Source organism: Pleurodeles waltl, chromosome 9 (assembly GCF_031143425.1).
Source record: "Pleurodeles waltl isolate 20211129_DDA chromosome 9, aPleWal1.hap1.20221129, whole genome shotgun sequence".
Lineage (NCBI taxonomy): Eukaryota > Metazoa > Chordata > Amphibia > Caudata > Salamandridae > Pleurodeles > Pleurodeles waltl.
The window spans coordinates 817415026-817441206 of NC_090448.1; the positions used below are offsets into that span (position 1 = coordinate 817415026).

The window sequence follows — 26181 nt, forward strand, 5'->3', positions numbered from 1 at the left end:
AATACCCAAAAAGGACAAAACACTGAGACCTATATTAGATCTCAGAACATTAAATACCTACATCAAATCAGACCACTTTCACGTGGTGACATTACAAGACGTAATCCCACTGCTCAAACAACAAGACTACATGACAACACTAGACCTAAAGGATGCATATTTCCATATACCAATACATCCTTCACACAGAAAGTACCTAAGATTTGTATTCAAAGGGGTACATTACCAATTCAAGGTGTTGCCATTCGGAATAACAACTGCACCAAGAGTTTTTACAAAATGCATGGCCGTAGTAGCTGCGCAAATCAGTAAGGGGCAACAATAGACACAGCAAAAGCGATTGCCACTCCAAGTCCACAAAGAGTACAAGCATTTCACAATATAATACAGGTCATGTATCCAAACCAAAGAATACAAGTCAAAATAGTAATGAAACTCCTAGGCATGATGTCCTCATGCATAGCCATTGTCCCAAACGCAAGATTGCACATGCTGCCCTTACAACAGTGCCTAGCATCACAATGGTCACAAGCACAGGGTCAACTTCTAGATCTAGTGTTGATAGGCCACCAAACATACACCTTGCTTCAATGGTGGAACAATATAAATTTAAACCAAGGGCGGCCTTTTCAAGACCCAGTGCCTCAATACGTAATAACTACAGATGCCTCCATGATAGGGTGGGGAGTACACCTCAATCAACACAGCATTCAGGGACAATGGGACTCCCGGCAAAAACAGTTTCACATAAATCACTTAGAACTATTGGCAGTATTTCTAGCGTTAAAAGCATTTCAACCAATAACAAGCCACAAACACATTCTTGTCAAAACAGACAACATGACAACAATGTATTACCTAAACAAACAGGGAGGAACACACTCAACACAGTTGTGTCTCCTGACACAGAAAATATGGCATTGGGCGATACACAACCACATTCGCCTAATAGCACAGTTAATTCCAGGGATACAGAATCAATTAGCAGACAATCTCTCTCGGGATCACCAACAGATCCACGAATGGGAGATTCATCCCCAAGTACTACACACTTGCTTCCAAAATTGGGGAACACCACAAATAGACCTGTTTCCAACAAAACAAAACGCAAAATGCCAAAACTTCGCATCCAGGTAACCACAAGATCAGTCTCTGGATGAGTTGGTCAGGGATATTTGCATACGCTTTTCCCCCTCTCCCACTCATTCCATATCTAGTAAACAAGTTGAGTCAAAACAAACTCAAACTCATACTCATAGCACCAACTTGGGCAAGACAACCGTGGTATACAACACTACTAGATCTCTCAGTAGTGCCTCATATCAAACTACCAAACAGACCAGATCTGTTAACTCAACACAATCAGCAGATCAGACACCCCAATCCAGCATCGCTGAATCTGGCAATTTGGCTCCTGAAGTCTTAGAGTTCGGACACTTAAACCTTACACAGAAATGTATGGAAGTCATAAAACAAGCTAGAAAACCAACCACTAGACATTGCTATGCAAATAAGTAGAAAAGGTTTGTTTATTATTGCCATAATAATAAAATTCAACCCTTACACGCATCTGCTAAAGACATCGTAAGCTACTTGCTACATTTGCAAAAAAGTCAAACTAGCATTTTCATCCGTTAAGATACATCTTACCGCAATCTCAGCTTACCTGCAAATTACCCACTCATCTTCACTGTTAAGGATACCGGTCATAAAAGCCTTTATGGAGGGCCTAAAAAGAATTATACCACCAAGAACACCACCAGTTCCTTCATGGAACCTCAACATTGTCTTAACACGACTCATGGGGCCACCGTTTGAGCCCATGCACTCATGTGAAATGCAGTATTTAACATGGAAAGTTGCATTTCTAATTGCCATCACAACTCTAAGAAGAGTCCGTGAAATCCAAGCATTTACCATACAAGAACCATTTATTCAAATACACAAGCATAAAGTAATTCTACAGACAAATCCTAAATTTTTACCAAAAGTCATATCACTGTTCCACCTGAATCAAACAGTAGAACTACCAGTGTTCTTCCCACTGCCAGACTCTGTAGCTGAGAGAGCACTACATACATTAGACATCAAAAGAGCGTTAATGTACTACATTGACAGAACAAAACAAATTCGGAAAACAAAACAATTATTTGTTGCTTTCCAAAAACCTCATACAGGAAATCCAATTTCCAAACAAGGCATTGCTAGATGGATAGTTAAATGTATTCAAACCTGTTATCTCAAAGCAAAAAGAGAACTGCCTATTACACCGAAGGCACACTCAACTAGAAAGAAAGGTGCTACCATGGCCTTTCTAGGAAACATTCCAATGACTGAGATATGTAAGGCAGCCACATGGTCTACGCCTCATACGTTTACCAAGCACTACTGCGTGGATGTGTTAACAGCACAACAAGCCACAGTAGGACAAGCAGTACTACAAACTTTGTTTCAAACAACTTCAACTCCTACAGGCTGAACCACCGCTTTTGGGGAGATAACTGCTTACTAGTCTATGCAAAGCATGTGTATCTGCAGCTACACATGCCATCGAACGGAAAATGTCACTTACCCAGTGTACATCTGTTCGTGGCATGAGACGCTGCAGATTCACATGCACCCACCCGCCTCCCCGGGAGCCTGTAGCTGTTGCGAAGTTGATCTTGAACATTTGTAAATTTGTTATTTTATGTACATACATGTTTACTCCATAGCATGGGCACTATTACTATAATACACAACTCCTACCTCACCCTCTGCGGGGAAAACAATCTAAGATGGAGTCGACGCCCATGCGCAATGGAGCCGAAAGGGGAGGAGTCCCTCGATCTCGTGACTCGAAAGACTTCTTTGAAGAAAATCAACTTGTAACACTCAGAGCCCAACACTAGATGGTGGGATGTGCAAAGCATGTGAATCTGCAGCGTCTCATGCCACGAACAGATGTACACTGGGTAAGTGACATTTTCCATATATATATATCTCCTTCTGGGGATAGAAAGTAGGTAGTTATAGGTAGTGCCAACTTTTCCCACAGACAAACCATTTTTTGTTATGTTAATAACTTTGGTGCCATTTGACATGACATATTATAATTTTTACAACTTGTACGCTAATTAGTTTAGCTGCTGTCTGGAAAGTTTTGGGGTGATTCATTAAGCAGATCCTGAGGAAAAGGAGAGGGTGGGGGAGTCCCAAAACACTTTTTCCCCATGTTATGTCTATGGGGATTTTATCATTTTTGAACATCACTAAAGCCCAAACTGCTGAACAGATTGACACCAAATTTGCCAGAAAGGTAGATCTTGGTCCAGAGAGATCTTTTGTTTTTTGGTGTAAATCTGTTAAGTTGTTTCAGAGTAATTAAAGGAAATAAAATATAGCTATCAAGGGACACTAATCCACGGGTACTAACAGATCCAAAGCCCAATTCTATCTTTTTGTGTGGGTAAAATGTGAACCTAACTATAACATCCCTGTAACCTTTGTGTTTTTATAGTGAATATATATGTAAATGGCAACAATTATAATACTTTTATACACTAGGTATGGTCTAATAATTTGCACTGGAATTAGGTGTATACATTATTGCTATTTAAAAAGGTTTTTTACTTTCTTTCATTTGTTTGACAATATATTTTTGATTTGTTTTTCTATGGAGACGTGTTTGAGAAACTAATTTTAAAACCTTATGAATGATCGCGTTTTTGCATTGTTTTTGTTTCTTGAAGGTAACTTCAAGGCTGGCGAATTTGGTAAAATCTTGAAAAAGTATTGTGAATGTGAACAGCAGTGCCTAGAGTTACTGAATAAAGATGTACTGCAGCCATATGTTCCAGGATACTACGGTGTGGTTGAGAAGGACGGGGAAAACTACAATCAGATGGAAGATCTTCTTTCTGAGTTTGACTCTCCATCTATTATGGACTGCAAGATGGGTATCCGGTAAGCCTGGACTTGGGGACCTACGTCTGTTTGAAGTGTGTCTACTATTTAATGCTCAAAAAATTCTCTCTTTGTAATCTCTTAAGAAAAGGGAATTGCTCGTGTTTGTAAAAAGTAGGTCAAGGTTTATCAAAAACAGAAGTTCAATATGAGTAAATGAGAAGTATTCGTTTCATCCTTTGGATCTTTGCTAGTTTCTCCCAAAACTCCTGCCTAATCACTCAGGTCAACTATAGTGACCTGACTAAGTTGAAGTCATTTATATGTGTTCCACTTTGGTTCACTTCACAATGAGGATCTCGGAGAAGAAAGTTTAGAATCAAGTGTTCAAATTGCCATTTTTTTTTTATCTTTCAAGAGGTCTTTGTTGGGGTGACTTTTCATACTGTAATTTGTTGGCAAATGTAATTTCCATTTTATAGTGCACAAATTATTTCACTTAATAACTGTATTCATTAAGGAGCTACAGGGCACCAAAGAGCTAACATTCTGATATTTTGCCTGCTGGCTGCCACATTCATTTTTTTTTTTTACTTTCATGGCGTTGTAAAGTCTTTGCCTACTGTCTTTACCCACAGAACTTTACCAAGCATGCCTTCTAAAGGAGTTCTGTGGTTCCCTGGATGGGTACGAGTGCTGGATGTTTACGGTTAATATTTCTTTAAAAGGGGGGTAGGGATTGGGTCCCCTCCCCCTCACTTCCCCCCAAAAAGTGTTAAAAGCCTTTCCTTTTATTACAAAATGCTGTATAGATCGGAGCGCTGTAATGCCCTTGGAATAAAGGCATGCTTGCTATAGACTGATATTCCTGGCCGACCTACGTGATCATGCAATTCACTAACTGTCTTCTGATCATTCCTGTAGCAGTCTGCATCTTTGAAATCTGGTTTGGGAAGTTTTTATTAGAGAACTTGTTGGAAGTAAGGTACTAAATTATCTCTCTCGTATTTCACAGAACATACCTGGAGGAAGAGCTTGTGAAAGCTCGAGAGAAGCCAAAGCTCAGAAAGGATATGTACGAGAAGATGATTGCTGTGGACCCAGATGCACCTAACGAGGAGGAGCATGCACAGAGGGCAGTTCTCAAGCCACGCTACATGCAGTGGAGAGAAACCCTCAGTTCTACAGCTACTTTAGGTTTCAGGATCGAAGGCATAAAGGTGAGAAGCACAGAACAGCATATTAAGCAATCCTGCTAAAATAAGTTTGGAAAGCTGCTAGTGGTGATTCTTTTGTCTCATTTCGCTGAGGTCCTGAAGTAATGAAAAGGAAGTGTCTAAACCTTTAGAACCTAAAATATCAGCACAGAGCATCAGTCCAGTGACTTTGCTGGTTTGCGGATTAACACTGAATAAAATATTGGTGCCATCCATTAGTAATTCATTTAATAATTTCTGTGTTTTGTGCCCACACCCTCTCACCTGAAAAAATTCATACCCAATCTAGGAAGAATGGTGATATTCTTAAAGACTACTGCTATACATAAGCTTCCAGAATCCACCTTTTCATAAATATAATAATCACTCTTAGTATGGAACATGGCCTTGGTCTTGTTCAGTTTTTCTTTTGCTTGCTTATGTTCTTTCTCTCTGAGCCTTTTCTCATGCACGTGCCTGGATCTCTTGCCTCGAAGATTTGAGAAGGCCCAGTGAATCTATTTAGATGAACGTTTACATAAAGGGCAATGTCTTCAAAGGCTGTTTCTTAAGGGGTGTTTAAGGTAAATACATACAGCTATCAGTGCTACTTTTTCTTTTGATTTGTGGGCACATTTATATATCTACTCTCTTCTGAAAGAATTACCTCAAATAAATTTATGTTTTAAAATCTGAAATCTGCCTTGAATGTTCACAGAAACTGGTGATGTCACAGACCTGTTAACTCTCCTTACAAGAGAGTAGTTTAAGATGTTGATGTCAGAACGCACTTTGAGAACAGAATATTTTTAATTTCTAGGATTAAGTGATCCAAACGTATCCTTTTTTTGTCATCCTCTGATATGGGAATCCAAGTGGAAAAGAGCTGTAGCAGTAGTGTCACCAGTGGGAACACTTTATTTGGAGATGCTTCTGCAAAAAAGGAAACCAACTCAGCTGTTAGTACTGTGTACTAAATAGAGATAGTTAATGTCAAACCCGTATTTTTCTTCCACCAAGAAGGAAGAAGGGCTCAGAATAATGCGAAGGAAAGTCTTTAGTCAGCATATTTATTGTGAATTTGTTCTGTTTTCTTACTGAAAAAATGACGTGGAAGCTGGGAATGTGAAATGCACAGACCATCATTGGCATCTAATACTGAGAAGTGGAGAGGTTCCTTTGTCTCAGACATGTTGCTTGTGTTGTGGTGATCTCCTCCGCCTGACATGCGTATCTTTACTCTTCTCCACCATGTGATGATCTCCTCTGTCTGATCTGCATATCTTAACTCTCCTCCTCTAGTGCTGTTTTCAAGCATACAGTATTGGACCTTCTTTACTTCTCCCCAAAAGTGCAAACGTCATGTGAGGTGTAGTAGTCTGCTAGCTACCTATAACTTGTCGCTCCATAGGTCTCCTAAACTGAAATCTTAATTTGTTGCTTTTAGTCTCTGACTTAAGTACATCACCTGCCCTAGAGCAGAAGCATGACTTGTCCCCTAACAAAACCGAAGAAATAGAACAGTAAAATCAGAGTAACTTCGAAGGAGCCTTATACATCCTACACATAGTTGACACTACAGCCACTAACTTCTTACCAAATAATCCACATTCCTCAGTCATTGGAAGTGATTATTCTCTATATACCAGTTCTGGGCGACCACACTGATCTTTTATTACTGTCCATGGTAGATATTGTAGACTTAATATTTGAGCTCTTCTGGAACCAATGTGCAGAAATGTATGCATAGTGTCATGAATAGAACTCCTCCTACATCCTTCCCGAAATCCCGGGTATTTCTTTACACCAGGAGGACTTTGTGCCAATCTTGCACCAACGCTCTCTGAGCTTATGTCGATCACCTAAGATGTCAAGATGTTTAAACTCTTACTTTTGGAAAAGCTGGTCTCTTCTCAAGCAGAAACAATTTTTTCGTAGTTGTAACATAAATCCAGCAGAAGTATTGAAGCTGTTCCCTCAAAAAAAAAACATGCTAAAAAGCTTCTGATCTTGCACTGGTCACAGTAAGGCTCTGCGTTCAATATACAAGAAAAGGCACATTGCAAGACAGAAGTGGGTTACCCACTTGGGTCATAATTCAACCAGTTGTTAGTGGCGTCTACCTTTAGGGAGGAGCTTTTGTCAAATATTAGACTTAAAGCTGAGTCTAGTGTACCTCACTGAAAAATGGGTGAAAAGCACGGGCTGGATTATCAAATGCCTAATGAGCTCAGTCTGCTGCTCTGCCTGTGACTAGTCACCTTGTTCTTATTAGAACTTCTCCATTTCATCGAAAAATAACTTACAGGAGAAACGGTTCTGCTCCAGAAGAATAAACTGGAAAAGTTTAGGAATATAGTAATTCTGGCACCATAGGTCTTAGGAAGAAATGAAAGTCAAACCATACACTTCTATACAGTTGCTTCCCTATTCCTTTCTCACAAGAACTCTTAGTGACTAAAATTCCATCTACTGATGATAAAGCAGATCAATGCCCGGTTTGGAGCCTTTCAAAGTTATCCGCCTCTCCAACCAACAGTCTGCATAATCTTTACTGAGAAAAGGGATGAATCATGCAGCCTCAATGTTGCACCCTAGGTAGGAGTGAAATATCTTTATTATGCTCAGAGTGGTGTACTGTACCCAAGTGAAAGCTGATAAAAATGAGCATGTGCCAATTCAGGCTTGCTAGCATCATTGATTGTGCTGCTATGAATTGCGAAATTATGTAGATCTTTTAACTTCCGATGCTAGCAGAGAATTTGATTACAAGGTACTAGAAATGTAAAGTGTACACATTTCCTGATCTAGCAGTTCAGCATCTGATATGAGCCACATAATATATTGGACTCCCCTTTCATTGAAAAAGTGTTTCATTCTTACGTCGACATGGGCCCATACGCAGTCATTTGGGGTGGAGCACTCAGACCCATTTCATTAAATACCCTTAAGCCTACTTTTTCCATGAGGTGCACAGCCTCCCTTTGGGCATCATGTAACTTTGTTTTCTACCATAGCTTCAGACTAGATGGGTTCATAAGTCAATGCATTTCGTGAGAAAAGAAGCAAAACACCCCTGTCAAACTCCCCTTGCTTCTTGCTTCCAAGAATCTGCACATCCACTTAACCTTGCACTAGGGCCATGCCTGCTGACAGCCAGAACCTCTGCTTTTGATTCCATCTTTACCCAAGATCTTAGCCATCTATCAGTGTCTTAAAATGTCACTTTACCTTCCCAGCTCTTTTCGCCCCCTTGAAACAGTTAAGGATTCTGGGACGTATTTGTTTAGTTAACCGAGGCTGATGTCCTCTGAGCACAACCTGGTATTAATCTTTGAAGTAAGTCAAAGATGACCAGCAAAAACAAGAGCTTGGGGAAGACTAGAAAGTTTCAAGCAGATGCTAAGACTTCAGCATTAGATAGTCATAGATTTGTCTTCGAGGGTGAATATAGTGTAAAGTTTTATGGACCTGTGATGGAGGGTGTTAAATGCATTGAAAGCCAAACCCATTAGGGAATAAAGCCATTTTTTATGGTGCCCGTTGTCAGAGCAATTCCAGTTTTGTTTAATGCTCTGCACAATTTGATTCAGTATGGGTTAGAGGCCCTCATGTTTGACCGAATGCTGCTCCCTTATCACAATTTTTTTTTTAGCCCTAAGAGTGTGTAACCTAGCCTGCTGTTAGTAAAAGATCCTGTAAATGTAACTCAACTTACAATGACAATATGCACAACCTTGCTTGATTGAATGGTAGGTTATCTGACAAGTTGTTCAAACAGTCCTAGAATCAACCTTATGATTGGTCAGGTAGTCTGATTAAGCCAAAACTGTTGACTTAAACCTTTCCCGCACCACAGAAAACATGTCAGCCCTCAAGATCGCCACCCGTGAACACCACCAGCTGATCCGCTCCACCATAAGGACATCATTCAAAGAGCGACTACACAACAACACCCACAACAGCAAAGAACTCTTCAACATCGCCAAAGAGCTCTCCAGCCCCAGCGCCAGCTCCAACGTCCTCACGCCCTCACAAGAACTCTGCAACTCCCTTGCTACGTTCTTCCACCGAAAGATCGCAGACTTACACGACAGCTTCGGACCCCAGACCCCGCCGCCCACCACCGAACCAACAGCCCCCACCACTACACTCAACGCCTGGACCCCCATCAGCTCTGAGGAGACCAGAATCACCATGAACACCATCCACTCCGGCTCCCCCTCGGACCCGTGCCCCCATCACATCTTCAACAAAGCAGACTCCATCATCGCCCCCTATCTCCGGAGCATCATCAACAGCTCATTCTCATCTGCCAGCTTCCCCGAGAGCTGGAAACACGCGGAAGTCAACGCCCTCCTGAAATAACCCACGGCTGACCCCAATGACCTGAAGAACGTCCGCCCCATCTCTCTTCTCCCCTTCCCGGCCAAGGTCATCGAGAAGACCGTCAACAAGCAGCTGACCTTCAGGCTCCTCACCCCCGCACACAAAGCTCTCCACAACATGGGCCCCGAATAACTCAACAGCCGCCTCTCGTTCTACACGCCCACCCGTCAGTTTCGCTCAGCCAGCCTCGCCCTCGCCACCGTCCCACGTATCCGCAGAACCACCGCAGGCGGAAAATCCTTCACCTACCTGGCAGCCAAAGCATGGAACTCCCTCCCCGCACACCTAAGAACTACCCAGGACCATCTCGCCTTCAGGAAGCACCTCAAGACATGGCTTTTCGAGAAGCATACCTTATGTGTTTTTTGTTTTTTTGTTGCTGTTCCCATTATGCGTTGCACTGCTTGGTATCACAGAACAAGCTAAGATCGGTACTGCATAGTGCACCTTGTTTAATTTTGGATCACAATTTTTTGGGTTTTGCCTCTCGTCTCAGAAAAATTGGGGATTTTATTTTATTTTGCTTACATAGTAGAAAATGTGTGAAAAAAGTACTTTTTATTCTTATGAAAAGGAATACCAGCACTTCACTGTTTGTGAATGGCTCGTAGGATATTACAAGGCTTAAGTGAATCCTTTGCAAACATAATTTAGCAAGATTATAGGATATAGGTTAAATCTAAGGTTGTGTTGCTTTATATATTGTTTTGGCTTGGATACAATTTCTCCATTCAAGAAGTTTGTCTGTCAGTCCAAATCGTCTTATTTTGAAATCTCATCTGAACAAAAAGTATGACATTTGTTTTTGATAACACTTAAGTATAAGAAACATCTATATAAGGGTTGCCCTAAAAATGTATATATGTTTAATACTTAGCAAGATTATTGTGGTAGAATGAATGGATCTTATTATAGTTGGAAGTTTTAATGACTTGTACAGTATTCCAAATGTTAAAAATGAAAGCGATCTAGCTACAGGTGGTGGTCAGCTTAACTAATTTGGACTATTTTCTTCAGAAGTCAGATGGGACTTGCAACACCAACTTTAAGAAAACCAAGCAGAAACAGCAAGTCATGAATGCACTGGAAGACTTTGTTGATGGAAACAAAAATATTCTTGTGAGTTTTTATTCATGCAATTTTGGATGATGTATGATTAAGGAAGGTGTTGGGTTCAGCCTGTCACAAATTGACAATCTTGACTCATAGTTTGTTTTAGAGTTATGAATAGGGTTTTCAGTTTCCTTAACTCAAATACTATGCCCTGGTACTTACTGCCTTCAGTTATATTTCTTTTAGTGTGAAGTTTAAATCCCCACATACAAGTCAAACTTGCCTTTATCTAATCTGAAAACTATCATGTACTTGTCCCATTAAAGCCTCCACTCCCAAAATCAAAGATACTAAATGAAATTATAAATGCCTAGAATTTGGGGAAAAAAACTTGCTGTCCCTTTTCAGTCAGCAAATATTTTGTGTTCTTTACTACAAATATGTAACAATTAAATGCATACTATACTCATATTGCCTTCTGAGCTCACACGCATTCTTTGCATATGTTTTAACTGGTTTGTACCTTCTCCAGATTGGTGCCTTTCCTGACTGTCTATGTTTCTCTAACTAGTGATGACACTTAATAATCTGTGATGTGGCATAAGCATTCTTTGGTTAAATTAGACCATAGCAATACGTGTCTTTGGTTGTCTTAACACAAACATTACAACAGTTAGCATTATTAAAACGCTTCCCGATTAACAGAGTCCTCTAAACATCTGAAAGGTGAGTACGATTTTTAGGTGCTCACAATTATAGCATTCGTATATCAGAGCCCATAATTCAGATATCTTTAAAAAGCAATTTAAGTGATGGTTTAATTTCTGACTGTTCTGGTGATGGTAATCATGGAGTAGAAGTTCAGTGCCTGCCATCATTGTCTGAACTGCTTGAAAGGAGTCACTGACACAGGTACATCAAACCTTTTACACATTCAACGTGTGGTTGAAGAGGGGAGCAGTAAAGGAAAGACGTTAATTCTCAGAAAAGGAGGTCGAAGCCCTGGTAAATGCTTTGAATTATACTGGAGAAAGCCAGAGAGAGATTCTGGGAGACAGACATCTGCCTGGCATCCCGGCCCACCCACAGTATCTATATTTACAGCTCATGCAGCTTATCTCAAATAGGCCTATTTACCTATGTCCAGAAAAAAAGGGATGGAAGAGAAATAATGATCTAGAAAAGTAGAGGTCACACGCATTTCATTTTCACAGGTGCCTCGACTCCTGAGATTATACAGGTTTCATCAAGACCATTTAGCTAGGTGCTCAAGACTTGGTATTGTTTGCCAGCCAGCTGTATGTGACCTGGACGAGGCTTTTCATGGCCAAGATCTGTCCACGAGTTGTTTATCTGGGTACTCTAATGAAGCCCCAGTGCTTTTCAGTTCCTTTTATCTATTACTCGCTATAAATACTGGTCTGTGTCTACAGGATTTATTTTCAATAAGTCTGTGAATGAGTGTTATGCGTCTTTGAAAAAACAGTGTGACAGTCATGCCCAATGAGCACTGCAATTAATTGCTTAAGCCATACCTATGCAACATCCCTTCAGAGCCCTTCAATTGCCATCTTTGGTTATAGTGCAGTAAGGTGGCCCAGCTAGGGTCATAGAAACTTTGTATTTTAACGTAGAGAATGTCTTTGTACTGACCTCTGCTGGGCCTATGGTAACTGACAGCAATTAGTAAGTGACTGAATTTTGTGCAAAGTCTCTGGTGAAGGAGGAGATAGTATAGAATCCATATGGCAGCAGTGCCTAATGAATGGCACCCAGAGGAGCATCTCAAGGCTGAACTGTATCCCCCTCTTCTGTTCTACAAAGTTTTTAAAATCTTGGCCAGGTGTGTTTCACTATGAATGCCTTACAGTCCCTGTAGCTGCCCTGCTGCAAAAGATTTTCAAATCTCAAGGTATGTTTTAGCATGCCTTTTGTAAGTGGTTAATTTACCTCAAGCTGTCTCCTTCTCAAAGCTTCCTGTAAGTTTTTAGACCTGAGGCCAGGTTGCAATGTGTGGTCTGCGAGGAGTCTGGTCTGCTTCATCATCACTGTGGAATATAAGAGAATCAGAAGGTCTGTATCTGTGAGTGGCTTCGGGCTGGGGAAACTTTACCTGTGAGGCCAAGAGCAGAAAGGTGATCTTTAAGACCGCAAACAAGGCAGTGACCTGTGCCTATGGTAATCAAGAGCCTGGTGGCAGAGGAGGAGACCCAAGAACAAGAAAGGAAACATACGGAGGGGCCAGTGACCGACCACAAGAAACCGAGAGTGAAAAGCAGGTGAGGACAGCAGTTGTGGGAGAAGACCTATAAGTAAGAGAAAACCAATAGTAATGATGTAGTCAAGAGTAGGGAAAATGTCCCTGATTACGAAAGACCACGAGCACGATGGAAGTTTAGACTGTGAGGTGTGCCTATGAGAGACTTGCCACTGACAAGCACAGTGCAGGGTTGATTACTGTGACATTGATTGGTTACAGTAAGAGATCAGGTTATATTAAGGGCATTGATCTTTTCAAAGTGGCACAGGTAAGGTTTTAGAAGCTGAGAGTAAGATTAAGTATGACTTGTCCATCATGATCCCAGACTCCTACTTCGAAAAAATTGTTTATATGCTTTGCACACTCCTATGTAATAGGGGCACCCCAAAGTTTTCTCTGCAGACTGTGCAGAACAGTGTATAGTGGTGGGATAGTGCTCCCAAGCGTGAGGGAGTTTTATTGGGCATCATAACTCTAGAAAGTTATTAAATGGGTTTTGTTAAAAGAAATGCCCAAGCACTTCCATTGGAGAGATTCCAAATGGAGTCTCAGACCTAGACAAACTAATTACATGATAAGGCAACCAATAAGGAACACGGAACAGACTGCTAGAATCAACCAAAACAACCCTTTATAGTTGGAACAAGACCACCAAATACTTGGGTTGTCAGAAGAAAATAAAAAAGGATTTACCTCTGTGGAAGGGGTCACTGCTTAAATAAGTGGGGACATTGACAGGCTTTAGAGGATTACACTTAATTGGCATCTCCAAGCACAAGGCGATGTCATGGGAGGTATTAGAATGAGATCAAATTGAACATGACCTAGCACAGACCTATGTTAAATAGATTTTATGTTAAATTTGTAGAGCGCAACGTATCGTCCCCGAGGGTACCCAAGTGCTGGAGCGAAGGTTGGGCGCAGCTCCTAATTGAACAGCCAGGTCTTCAGTTTCTTGCATAGAGATGGTGAGGTTCTGTTGTGTTGTGGGATGTCATTCTACGTCTTTATGGCAATGTATGAGAGGGTGTGTCCTCCTGACTTGGTTCTGCAGATGCAGAGAACTTGTGCAAGGGCAAGCGAGGCTGAGTATAGATGTCTGGCTGCATGATAGAATTGAAGACGGTCATTGAGGTACGCAGGTCTGACATTGTGGAGGGCTTTGTAGGTGTGGACAAGCAGCTTGAATTGGCTTTGTTTCTGGATGGGTAATCACTGTTGTTCTATGAGGTGGGGAGTGGTGTAAGTGCTTCAGGGGACATATAGGCTGAGTCTGGTGGCAGTGTTTTGGGTTGCCTAGAGTCTTTGAGTGAGGTGAATGGAGAGTTCGTTGCCCTAGTTCAGTCTGCTGGTTATGAGGGCCTGGGTGACAGTGTGCCTCGTGTACGTGGGGAGCCATTTGAAGATCTTGTGGAGCATTCGGAGTATGAGAAAGCATGAAGAGGTCACGGTTTTCACCTGTTGAAACCTTGTGAGTTTGTCATCCAGGATGATCCCAAGGTTTCTGGTGGGGTCTGTGGGGTGGGTGTGACTCCCAGTTCCACTGTCCACCAGGAGAAGTCCCAAGGAGCACTTTTGTTACTGAACATCAGGCTCTTCGTTTTGTCTGTGTTGAGCTTTAGGCAGTTCTCCCTCATCCAGCTGGCCATGTTGGTCATACAGGTCGTGAAGTTGGTCCTGGTGGTGGTGATTTTATCTGTGAGGGTGTGTCCGCGTAGGAGACAATGTTGATGTCATGGGCTCTTATGATGCGGGCAAGGGGTGTCATGTACATATTGAAGCGGGTTAGGCTGAGGGAGGATTCATGGGGAACTCCACAGAAAAGCTTCTTGGGTTTGGAGGTGTACTGGGGGAGTCTGACTCATAGGGTTCTGTCGGAGAGGAAGGGGGGGATTCTTCTCAGGGCCAGTCCTTGAATTCCTGAGTTTTGAAATCTTGAGATGAGGATGTCCTGGGATACGGTGTTGAAAGCCCCTAAGAGGGCGAGGAGGATGAGAGCAGCAGTTTCTTCTCTGTCCTTGAAGGCCCGAATATCATCTCTTGAAGCCAACACAGCAGTTTCTGTGCTGTGGTTTCCGGCAGAAACCTGACCAAGTGATATCCAGGAGGTGGTGCTGTTGTAGGTGAGTTGAGAGTTGCCTGTTGAACTCTTTCTCCACGACTTTCGACACAAATAGTGGTAGTGAGATGCGTCCTTAGTTTCTGAGTTCTTCCAGTTTTGCCAAAGGTTTCTGCAAGAGAACTTAGATCTCAACATGTTTCCAGTTATCTGGGAGAGTTCCTCTACGGATGGCAGAGATGATGGTGGTGAGGTTGGTGCTAATCAGTGTTCCTCCCAAGTTGTAGATGTGGTGTGGGCAGGGCTCAGTAGGGGCCCCTATGTTAATGCTCTCCATAATTCCAACGGTGTCTTCTGTGGTGAGGAGGCTTCAGTCTGTTAGTTGATGGCAATGATGGGCAGTTGTCTGATGAGGTCCTATGAGGTGGGTTGGGATCAAAATTACTGTAGATCTTGACTATTTTGTTATGGAAAAAGTCGGAGCGTTGCTCTCAGAGGTCTTGTGTTGGGTTTATGGTATTGGTGGCTGCTGTCAGGTTGGAGAATTCTCTAAAAATGTTGAGGGGTTCTTTGCTGGACTTGAAGCAGGATGCCAGTCTCAGTGCGACTGCCACTTTCCTGGCTTCTTTGATCTGAGCGAGATATCTTATAAGCACAGATTTGTAGGTGTCTGTTGTGGTGCAGATGGTTCTCCATATCCTCTCCAGCTGCTTACACTAACATTTGGATTTTCTTATGTCTTCCATGTACCAGCAGGGTTGAGAATTTGTCCTTGCTTGACTGACTTTCTTTAGGGGATCCAGTGTGTGTTGGCACAGTGTGAGATCGAGTTGTTGGATGTGGGTATGCAGTTCTGTAGGTTTCCTGTGAGGACAGGCAAGTTGAAATTGAGTATGTGAGTTCAGTCCGCATCTGCTATTCTGTTCCAGCTGTGTCTGAAGTTGCTGACTGGCTTTAGCTTTCTGGAGTGGGGTGTGTTGATGAAGAAGTGTACAATGGAGTGGTCCATCCATGTGAGTGGAGTGAGATGTCTGAAGGTGGCCTTTTTGCTAGCTGTAAAAACTCGGTCAAGGTTGTATCCTGTGTTGTGGGTCAGACCTTGGACGAACTGTGTGAGTCCGATGTTGTCAAGGCTCTTAAGTTCGGCAATAGAGTTTAGGTCTGTTGTGTTTCAAGATGAAGGTTGAAGTCACTGAGGATTTGCTGCATCTGGTGACAATGGGGGTGATTAAGTTGGTGAGGAGGATGTTAAAGGTTATGCGTTGCCTGGCTGATCGATATGTGAGGGTGCCTGTGTGGCCATGGCGTGGTTAACCTGTACTCAGAAATGCATGTGTTTCATGAACGTGGTGGGTTCATCAGTGGAAGTGGTGCAGGTGATGGTCTCCTGGATGACTGCAAGTCCTCCTAAGGGTTTGTGGTGGATTATGTAGCTTGGAGGGACGGCCGTAGAGATGGCAGGGTGGATGACAGATTGAGCCAGGTTTCTGTGAGGAAAAAGTATGTCTGGGGAGTACGTGTCAAAGTCCCAGACCTCAGAGGTCTGCTATTGAGGAGCATGCATGTGATGAGGGGTGAGGTGCGCGTGGGGGTGGAGTAGGAGTGTTGCTGCAAGTGAAATGGCAGCGATCGCATGAGAAACATCTTACCATGGAGTGAAGCGTGGGCACGGAGGTAGTTGTCATGGCAGCGTCTGGTGTTGAGTGCTTGGAGGTCAGAGGATGTGTAGCGCTAGAGGACGGGTAGACCAGGGTTCATGCCGATGAGCACGGTCCAGGCATGGGCGGAAGCAGACAGGCTTGCCTTTGGCACACCTAAGCCTTGAAATACTTGCAGGTTACTCATGCCCTGCTGGCAGAAGATGTACATTGGGTAGAGGTATCACACTACAGTCCTCTCATGGCCCGGATCCATTGGGAAGAGATCCGTTCAAATCCACCTCTGAGATATTCTTCAAAATCATTAAAATGCCCCAGATACCTTTCAGAAACCTAGATGTGGGGTGGGGTTTTGGTTGTGGGGTGGGGTGGGGGGGAGAGGGGCTTGGCCCTCTAGAGGACAGAATGAGGGACGGCCCTGATGCACCCCAGGGAAGTCACTGTAAAGGCCAAAAATAACACTAATCCAGTTACCTGCATAGGGTTTACTACAAGAGCAGACTCTTCAAGATAGGCGCAGACCCTGATCTGTACGAGATGTCTTCTTGAAGATAGAATATTTATCCACACGAGCTGGCAGTGTCCAACCGGTGTCCAATGATCAGGACCTGCTAGAGGCTAATGGCTGTGGAACTAGAGGCAATATTAGACATTGTCATACCCCACCGCCCCCTCTTCCTGCTCATCACACTTTACTATCGTGGGCATACCTTTTTGACGTGAACCTCCAGCAGTCCATTGCACTAGGCTTTATAATGGCAAAAAGAGTCTGACAAACGGGATCCACAAACAAGCATCATCTGTACAACTGTGGCACACGGGTGTGAACACATGCATGGACCCCGAAAGATTGGTATATAAGGGGGAGAGAGAGAGAGAGAGAGAGTACCCACGGAAATTCATTACGGTGTAGGGCAGATGGAGAATTCAGAAAAGGTTCCGAATGGGAAAAGAATCTGTCGCCAAATATTGGCCCCGCCCTGACACCAAATGAGCAAAGTGATGACTGAAAAGTGATGCCATGATGGTAAGTGAGAATCTATGGAAAACAGCGGTGAGTGAACACTGCTCTAAAGATTGATCGACTGGCGTTCTGTTGAAATCTACCTGGACCAAGGTGATGCTATGCATCAATGTCAAATTTAATTTGTGTTATGCTGGAAAAGCAATAAAGTTCTTTAAAAAAATAACGCTTCTCAGCTGAAAAGCGTGGGAGAGTTCTAAAACTGTGAAAGGCAGGGAGCAGAAACGTATTTCAAATTTAAATACTCAAGGCTGGAGCCCTGAAAACAGTATTGTTCAGCAAAAATATTAAGCTCCAAAATCATTTTATCTTATATTTTTTTTTAAGTTGACTATTGCCTTTAACCAAAGTATGCTTTCATTTCACAGAAAAGCTATGTCACGAGGTTAAAAGAGCTTCGAAACGCGTTAGAGAAGTCTGACTTCTTCAAATCACACGAGGTAAAATTCTCACGTTTGTCTCCTTTCAGCACTGATGAATGGATTTCAGTTATATGCGCTGTTCGGTTTCTTTGTAACCTGCAAACACACTGTGGTTCTTGGCTAATTTTGCATTCCCAACCAGTACAAGCAACATACGTGCCATCAGTTGTTGATTTGAATTTGTTCACAGAAAGTGGTTTACTGAAATCTTTTTTACACCTTGCTCCAGGCAGCTTTAGATTTGTGTAATACCTCATTTTTTAAAACAAACTTTATTGCGATATTTCATTATGTGAGCAAACGATACCAGGCTTGGTAACGGTGCAGTCAATCACTGAGCTGATGTAGCAGGACATTTGTCTAGAGTTTATCTGCTTGAATAAAGGCGAACATTTTTGTAGGCAAGGGATTCATGTGTTTGTGGTCCTTTTAGTATTGAAGGTTGTTGCCTTATTGCAGGATCACTAGCCGAAGCTCGACCCAATGTTATCTGTCGCTGTCTAGGATCAAATCCAGGTCAACAAACTGGGAAAGGACATGGAATAGGGAAAGGAAAAGGGAGAAAGGAGGACCTCTGACCTAAGTAAGCCAGTCGATCTGGAGAGGTAGCAGTTGGAGAATACATGCCAGTATGCCAAGCAGTGTGTGTAGATGGTGCTGTGCAGATGTACTGTTTGATAAGGGGAGGAGAGTTTATTGGAGAGGCAAACCTGGTGGAGAGAGTGCAGTCAGACTTTATAATTGTGCACCCTAGACCCTAGCGATGGGACATCTGTGAAGGCCTCCTCTAGATTTCTCCTTGTGAACGACATTGCTTTCAGCACCTACCCATTTAATGAAGGCATTTTGCCAAGATTGAGGGGTTGTGGCCTTCCAGTTTGAGGTGATAGTTTACTGTGAGGAAAGCAAGGTTGGCAAAATGAGACACCACTTTCGTTTTTGGGATGACGTATAAACACGAAGGGCCACTCGTAGGCATTCCAGGAGTGTGGGCTTTGTAGTGACAGAAGAATGTAACTTTAACACCCCCGTGCTAGTAATTTCCCAAGGAGAGGGGCATTCCCAGAGCAAGTGAAGACAGTAGGTTGCGTCACTGGGGGAGGGCGTTTGTCAGCCTGCTGTGTAAAATTAAATTGTATGTGTTTAAATTTGGCATTACGTGGAACCAAATGTGGAAAGGGCAAGGCATGTGACCACTACTTTTTCGGAGAGCACGCTACCCACCTCCACCTCCCATTTACCACACAGCAGCAAAATCACTATGTGCATGTGAGAGAGGAGGGCTTCATAGAACTAGGTGCCGTGTGCCTCCCAGGCCATGGTGTAAAGAGGATTGTATGAATGCATGTATCTCCGGTTCAGCATCATCAATGAACCAGTACCTTTGGAGATAGTGCTTAATTGAAAAATGCACAATGAACAGGCTCCTAGCGTAGTAAGAATTTTTAGAAGACAGCAAAAGAAGACTAGCCCCATCAAACAAGTCTCTTATGGCAAAAAGATAAGAGCTATGCCAGGGTAGTACTTTAGTCTGCCGAAGGGCAACTTGGAGAAGGCAGGGATGAGCATGGATCCAATGGGAACAAAGAATCAGAAGGCCTTTTAATTTGTGAGGGTGGAACGGCCGTGCCTCAGCACGTCTCTTAAAGAGGCAGGCCTGCAAGCAGTCTGCTCAGCTATTGCTATTGGGCTTAGAGAAAGTGAAGCTCACATTCAAGTGCCCCTCTAAGCCACCTGCCCCAGTCGGTAGACTTATTTAGGCTGAGACCACCCTGAGCCACCCGGTGTGCCAAATGAGCTCTCCAAAGATTTTGTCCAGATTGTGAAGGAACTTGTTCAGTAGACTGATTGGGAGATTTGTGAAGTAATATATTAGTCGGGGTATCACCGTCTTCAAGAGGGCAATTCAGCCCACTTGAGGGAGTGGGGAGGGTCTTAAACCCTGAGAGAACATTGCTCTTGTTAAGTTACTGTCCAGAAGATCTTGGTCCCAGGGCTAGACCGTGATGCCCCGGTAGCAAAATGTAGTTCCCTCACAACGGAGGGGTCCTCCACCTAAGTCCATTGTTTTTGTGAAGCTGTTCGGGAAAAAAAGGTTATCATCAATACTTTGAAAAGGCGCATCTATGCAATACAGAGACTGTAGGCTTTGGTTGTTAGGCCTCAACATGAGCCCTCCTCATGTAGTCTGGATATCAAAAAGCCTCTGGTTATGCTGCAAAAAAGTGAGGGGCAAGACTCTTAGGGCTGCTGTGGCTTATCTTGTGGTCTGTATTTGGCACCACAGCCAATACGCCAGGCTTCCCGATCTGTTGCTCCTTGTATACCCTGCAGTCTATTTTAGGAGTTAGGTCTATTCCCATAGGGTCGCCGAGCCTTAGCGCGTGAAGGAGTGTCCCCGATACTTCTCCGGCAGAGGGTGGAGAAGGTCTCAATTTCTGCTGCCACTTTTCCCTGGTGTGGAGTTCACGGGTTGTAGCCCATTGGCACCACATCAGGGCTCACATGCTTCTACAGTGGTTTCTCAGGCCAGGGTGGGAGCTCATCCGTGGTCTTCAATCCAAGACGCACCCAGGAGCTGTCTCAGTGGCAGCAGACAGAGAACACCATCCATCATTCATGGATCCATTCAGCACCATTCAGGTTCCGGTTTTATGCAGGATAAATGGCCTCACAGGGTTGAAGCGTGCCAGAGCTTGGGTGCTACGTTGCTAACCCCATGCTCCACAGGCCACACCCTCCTTTTGTGTTTTTTTTTTGTTTACCTCTACAATCCTCATCTCAGACTGAACCTTTTAACACATGATCACTCTTAAATCTCTTTATGCTTGTTTTTTGACAACCAGAAACTCTTTGCTACCTCTGAAAATCAGTACCCCTTTTCCTACTCTTTTTTATTATTAAGGTAAATGATGACTCCTGTAGCCTTTACAATTTATGTAAAATTAACAGGCTACAGCTAATGCTGAGGTTCGGTGTTAGATTTAAAGCGTGTTTGTAGAAACAGATAGTATGTTTTTCTCCTAAAATTCGTACTACTTTCTACTAGAGCCAAAATGCACTTTTCTCATCTGTTATTAACTTATTGTTTAAGAAGCTAGTTGATAATCATGTTCTTTAAAGGTACAGAAGTTATGAAGAGTTTGTATTGTGTAGAAAAAAAAGAGAATCTTTTTGCATCTTTTTTTACCGTGGTCTCCATTTTGAGAAAATATTGAATTTATGATCCATCATGTCAATCAACTTAGCCAATTTCCTCTGCAACTTTCAAAAGTATGTCATCAACATGGGTATCTGCTATATATTTCAATGCGGTCCACCCAAAATTGCTCTTGACCGTCAGGACGTAGAACAGCCCTGTCCAAAAATGAAAGAAAAATCTCCCCATTGGCTGTTTATATGGATAGTGTTGTTGGGTGTGTCTGTGGCTTAAAAATTATTCAAAGCGTTTTTCTACAAATGTATTTGCCGGTAAGGTATTTTAATTGTTTTTCTTTCTTTTGTCATTAATAGTTTTTCTTGCAAGATGCACATAGAATGTTAAATAGTCTAACAAATGTAACCGCAGATACTTTATACAGACGGTTGCACTGGTTCAACATATGTGAATTTTAAAATATAAGCTCACTAGACACTAATCTTGTAGATAAATAACACTGTCACTCAACTGATCTGATGTGTAAACTGAGTATACATTCTGAAGTCAAGTGACACCGTTTCCTTTCAAGACCAGGCAAGCCTTTTTTGTTTAAAAAAAAAAAAGAAGTCTGTATCCTGGCGTTCCTTGTTGCTGTTGACAGACATGGGTACATTCTGACGAGCATGCAATCTAAAACGTTTGTTTCACTTTGCAGGTGGTAGGCAGCTCTTTGTTGTTTGTCCATGACAAGGTGGGACATGCTAAAGTGTGGATGATTGATTTTGGAAAAACCGTGATGCTACCGGACAAGCAGACCCTAGATCACAGATTACCGTGGGAGGAAGGCAATCGGGAAGATGGTTATCTTTGGGGCCTTGACAACCTCATCAACATATTTACTGATATGGTGACGGAGTGAAGTGGCTGCATTCTCTTTGGCTTGCAGAAAACGTAAAAAAAGATACCTAGTTATCTTGCTCTCTTCTCGTAAAACTGCAATGAATATCAAGCACCGCTCGGAAACTGGAATCCTATTGTCTTGATAGTGAAACGCTACGTTGATGTATAAGGGAAGAGAAAGAGTCCGTGGGTCCAGCTGCACTGAAACCCAACATCTCGAACTTTGCTGTGGAACAAGGAACCGGACCCCTCTTGGAAACGTCAGTGCAAGGATAGATTTAGCTGCAGTGCATTCCATGAAATATACTGAACTTGGATCTTAAATTCACTGGAACAACCTTTAGGTTAATGTACAGAACACTTATTAGTACTACATGGACGCTAGTACTTGAGTCTACAAGTGCCCTTGAATTTTATAACTGTCAGTGCATGATTTCTGCTATTTTTGTTATATTTATACTTACATATATAAATATATATATGTTAATATGTGTTAAAGGAAACACTGGAAATATTGTACAGATTTTACTATTGTACAGGGATATGTTATTTAGCTTGTTTTAATTACTTTATTGAGTATATTGAGGATTTTTAAGGCGGTCTTTTATAGGGGCTGCTGGGGAACATTTAGGTACTTTCAAGGGTGGGGTAAAGTTTGATGGCAGCTTCAGAGTTGCTTATTTCAAATAGGAATGGAGGGCTGAATTAGCTATCTCTCCATCGTGTTTATTACCTCCACCGAATTTAGAAAAAAGTCACTGATTAAACGAAGCCCCATTTTTTGTGATCGCACATTTTAGAATTTTTGTATGCGACAGCACTTGGAAGGCACACAGCCCGCATGTCTCAGCTATGATGTTACTGAGGTGTTTATTGCTGACGAAGGTTGTTTTCCTACTGTGTCCTTAAGGAGGTTTCAGACAGAAGCCCCGTTTGCTGTAAGTGCTGCATATTGTATAATCTTGGCTCACTGAAAGAAAGTTGCACCCCGGACTCCATAGATAAGGAAAAATTACATTTAATTTGTTTTAGCCAAACCTCCTTCTAAACGAGCACCTTAGCACCTCTCACTGAGCGTACAATTTTGTAAGTTGTCTGGAAATTAGAGAGTTTTTCTAGTGGCTACCTTTGCTCACCCAAGTACATTTAATCAACAGTACCACCAGGTGTAAGGCAAGCATACTGTAATGTAGGCTTCAGTAACGCACATCAATTAAAACTGCTCTAGAAATATTATAATAATAGATATGTGCCTTACTGCAAATCGTTTTGCACACTAACTTTTATCAAGTATGCCTTTTAGCATTAGAATTTTAAACATGAAAAATCAAGTACAGACACTGTAGGGTGCTTTAAAGAGACAATGTATTGGAAACAAACCAGTAAACAGGTATGTCTAATTGGGCTACGTAGGAAGGGAGGTAACACCACTTTGTCTTTTTGCACATTATCCTGTATTTTAAAATATATTTATGACACTCAAGCTCCAAACGTTGTATTTCACATGGTCTTGTTAGGAACCGAAATGGATGTGGGGCTGATTTCATTTTTCTTCTTTGATAAGAGAATGGTGATTTTAAGCAATTTGGTAGTATGCTGCAGTTCCAAAAAAAAGAAAAAAGAGCAAAGTGCAGTTTTGCATACTTGTCTGTCAGGGCTGTTGCTGAGAAGAGTCAATGCTGCTATCTTGCAATAATCTCTGAATCTGCCTCACACTTTAGTTATTTTGTTCCGAATGTACGTTTTTTACAGTGCACACCGTCTGAGCGGTGGTCCACTACGACAGCACTGATGTTCCAAGAAAATTACTTGTAATTATGTGATATGGTTTTTGACATGCTTTTGAACACATTTTCAGCACAGCGGCAAGCTTGTAACACAATAACTAACTTTCCAAGTAATTATGAATAACTTAGTTTAGACTTCCATATCTCATGCATGATGCACATGATAAATTAAACAAATTGTCTGATTTTGCACATGCAAAAACAAACTAAATTTGCTGGACTGTAGAAGGAGTACAGTGCTTGAATCATCATGACCCCGTTAAGATAGAGCAGTGGTCTCCAAATGTTTTAATGCCACACCCCCCCAGTTGAAAAATACAAATCTTTGGGCCCCCGTTCAGAATTTTTCACAATTATTTTATAAAGATGGCAATGTTTAAATATGTGTAGATCTATTTAAACATTGCAAATAAGTTCTGTTACCTTTTAAAAAATGCAATAACATGCTTCTGCTTAAAACAAAGGCCTGTTATCAGTGTAATGCTTCTTTTGGCCAGAGTCTGTTGCCCCCTCTGGGATCACTTGAGGCCCCCCTGTGGGGGGCCCACCCCCCAGTTTGAAGACCTCTGAGACCGGGACTATGGCCCACTATACGATTTTAAAAAGCTGCTTGGAATTGCGAAGGCAACTTAAGAAATTTTGTTTTGTGTAGAAAAATCTAGCCCAGTTCTCTTTTCCCTGCTGCATGGTCGAGGAATCAGACCTTAAGTCTTTGGCATTGACTCTCAAATATTACTTCCGTAGTCATCTCATACCAAAAAGGGATTTATTTTTGTATCGTAATTGATTAACCAACTTGTGTTGTTATATAGGGGCAGAATGTTTGTGCAACATATGTTTATGCCACTTAGAGATGTTTGACTGGTATCCTTTATCGGACCTAAATTCACAACATTAAATGCTGTTTGTACATTCCTTTCGAAGTTTGTTTAATATAACGAGGTTTTCAACATCATTGTCTATGTATTTTTATTTTCAATAGTTAATATGCAGCTATGTGCAATCATTCACCTTTAATGGAAAGTCAGCATTACTGCCTGCCACTAAAGCAGAAGTTGATTTAAAAAAAAGTCGATAAACACCAGTAATTATCTCAGGACTTCTTAATGGCTTCCAGTGAAAGTAATGCTTCGGGCTTTAAGAAAAATAGGACAGTGCAAGGTCTTAATTACCAAACATTTGAATGCTGTAGTAAAATTGAAGAAGGTTTGGATAGTCGAAGTTGCGTGTGCGGTATTGTACCACTGGGTTGAGGACCTTATCAGTTTGCTGCCCTTTTAACAGCATGGCTAGTGGGGGCTGCATGCTAATTGATTTCAGCACCCTTTTAGTTTATTTGGAGTGTTGTACAGGTCATTCATGCCACCGGTAAGCTTGCCAAATCATTGCAATACAGAAATATTAATTTATTTTGAGTGTCTTGTATTGCACCACTGTTAGGCTCTATCATCCTTGGCGTGGTTTTGCCTCTGTTTCTCAGGTTGATGATGTGTGCTGGACTCTGTTTTTGTAACTCTGCACACTTTACCACTGCTATCCAGTGCTGAAGTGCAAGTGCTCTTGTTTAAAATGTGTATGTAATTGGCTTTCCATGATTGGCATATTTGATTTACTGGTAAGTCCCTAGTACAATGCACTAGAGGTGCCCAGGGCCTGTAAATCAAATGTTACTAGTGGGCCTGTAGCACTGGTTGTACCACCCACATTAGTAGCCCTGTAATCATGTCTCAGACCTGCCACTGCAGTGTCTGTGTATGCAGATTTTAGCTGCTAATTCGACTTGGCAAGTGTACCCACTTGCCAGGCCTAAACCTTCCCTTTTCGTACATGTAAGATACCCCTGGGTAGCCCCAAGGGCAGGGTGCAGTGTATGTTTAAGGTGGGATATATAGTAATGTGTTTCATATGTCCTGACAGTGAAGTACTGCCAAATTCAGTTTTCATTGTTGCAAGGCCTATCTCTTTCATAGGTTAACATGGGGGCTACCTTTGGGAACAGATAGACGTGGAGTTTGGGGTCTCTGAGCTCTCAATTTTAAAATACATCTTTTAGTAAAGTTGGTTTTAAGATTGTGTGTTCGAAAATGCCACTTTTAGAAAGTGAGCAATTTCTTGCTTAAACCATTTCTGTGACTCTTTGCTTGTTTGGGGATTCCTTGTCTGGGTCAGTTTGACAGTTGGGCTGTTTGCACCTCTCTCTTTAAACAGTGACACAAATGGAGCTGGGGTGTAGTCTGCATTTCCTGATGAGCCATCTGTGCTAGGAGGGTGGGGAGGAGTGGTCACTTACACCTGAAAGGGCTGTGCCTGCCCTCACACAATCCAGTCTCCCCCCCCCCCCCCCCCCCCCCGGTGTGTGTCTGGGGCCTGGCCTGAGCAAGGCAGGTTTTCACAAACAAGAGCGATTTT

The 26181-nt window shown here is 42.3% G+C and overlaps 1 protein-coding gene across 3 annotated transcripts in view; it reads left to right on the plus strand.

Moving 5' to 3' along the window:
- ITPKC (inositol-trisphosphate 3-kinase C) overlaps positions 1-24727 on the plus strand; it is a 627543-nt gene extending 602816 nt beyond the window's left edge. For all 3 annotated transcript variants that reach the window (XM_069208096.1, XM_069208097.1, XM_069208098.1), the window contains 5 exons: positions 3732-3945; positions 4901-5105; positions 10488-10589; positions 17893-17964; positions 21801-24727. In XM_069208096.1, coding sequence (XP_069064197.1) covers positions 3732-3945; positions 4901-5105; positions 10488-10589; positions 17893-17964; positions 21801-22004 — 797 coding nt within the window. In that variant the 3' untranslated portion in view covers positions 22005-24727. The remainder of the gene's footprint in view (positions 1-3731; positions 3946-4900; positions 5106-10487; positions 10590-17892; positions 17965-21800) is intronic.
- The last annotated feature ends 1454 nt before the right edge of the window (positions 24728-26181 follow it).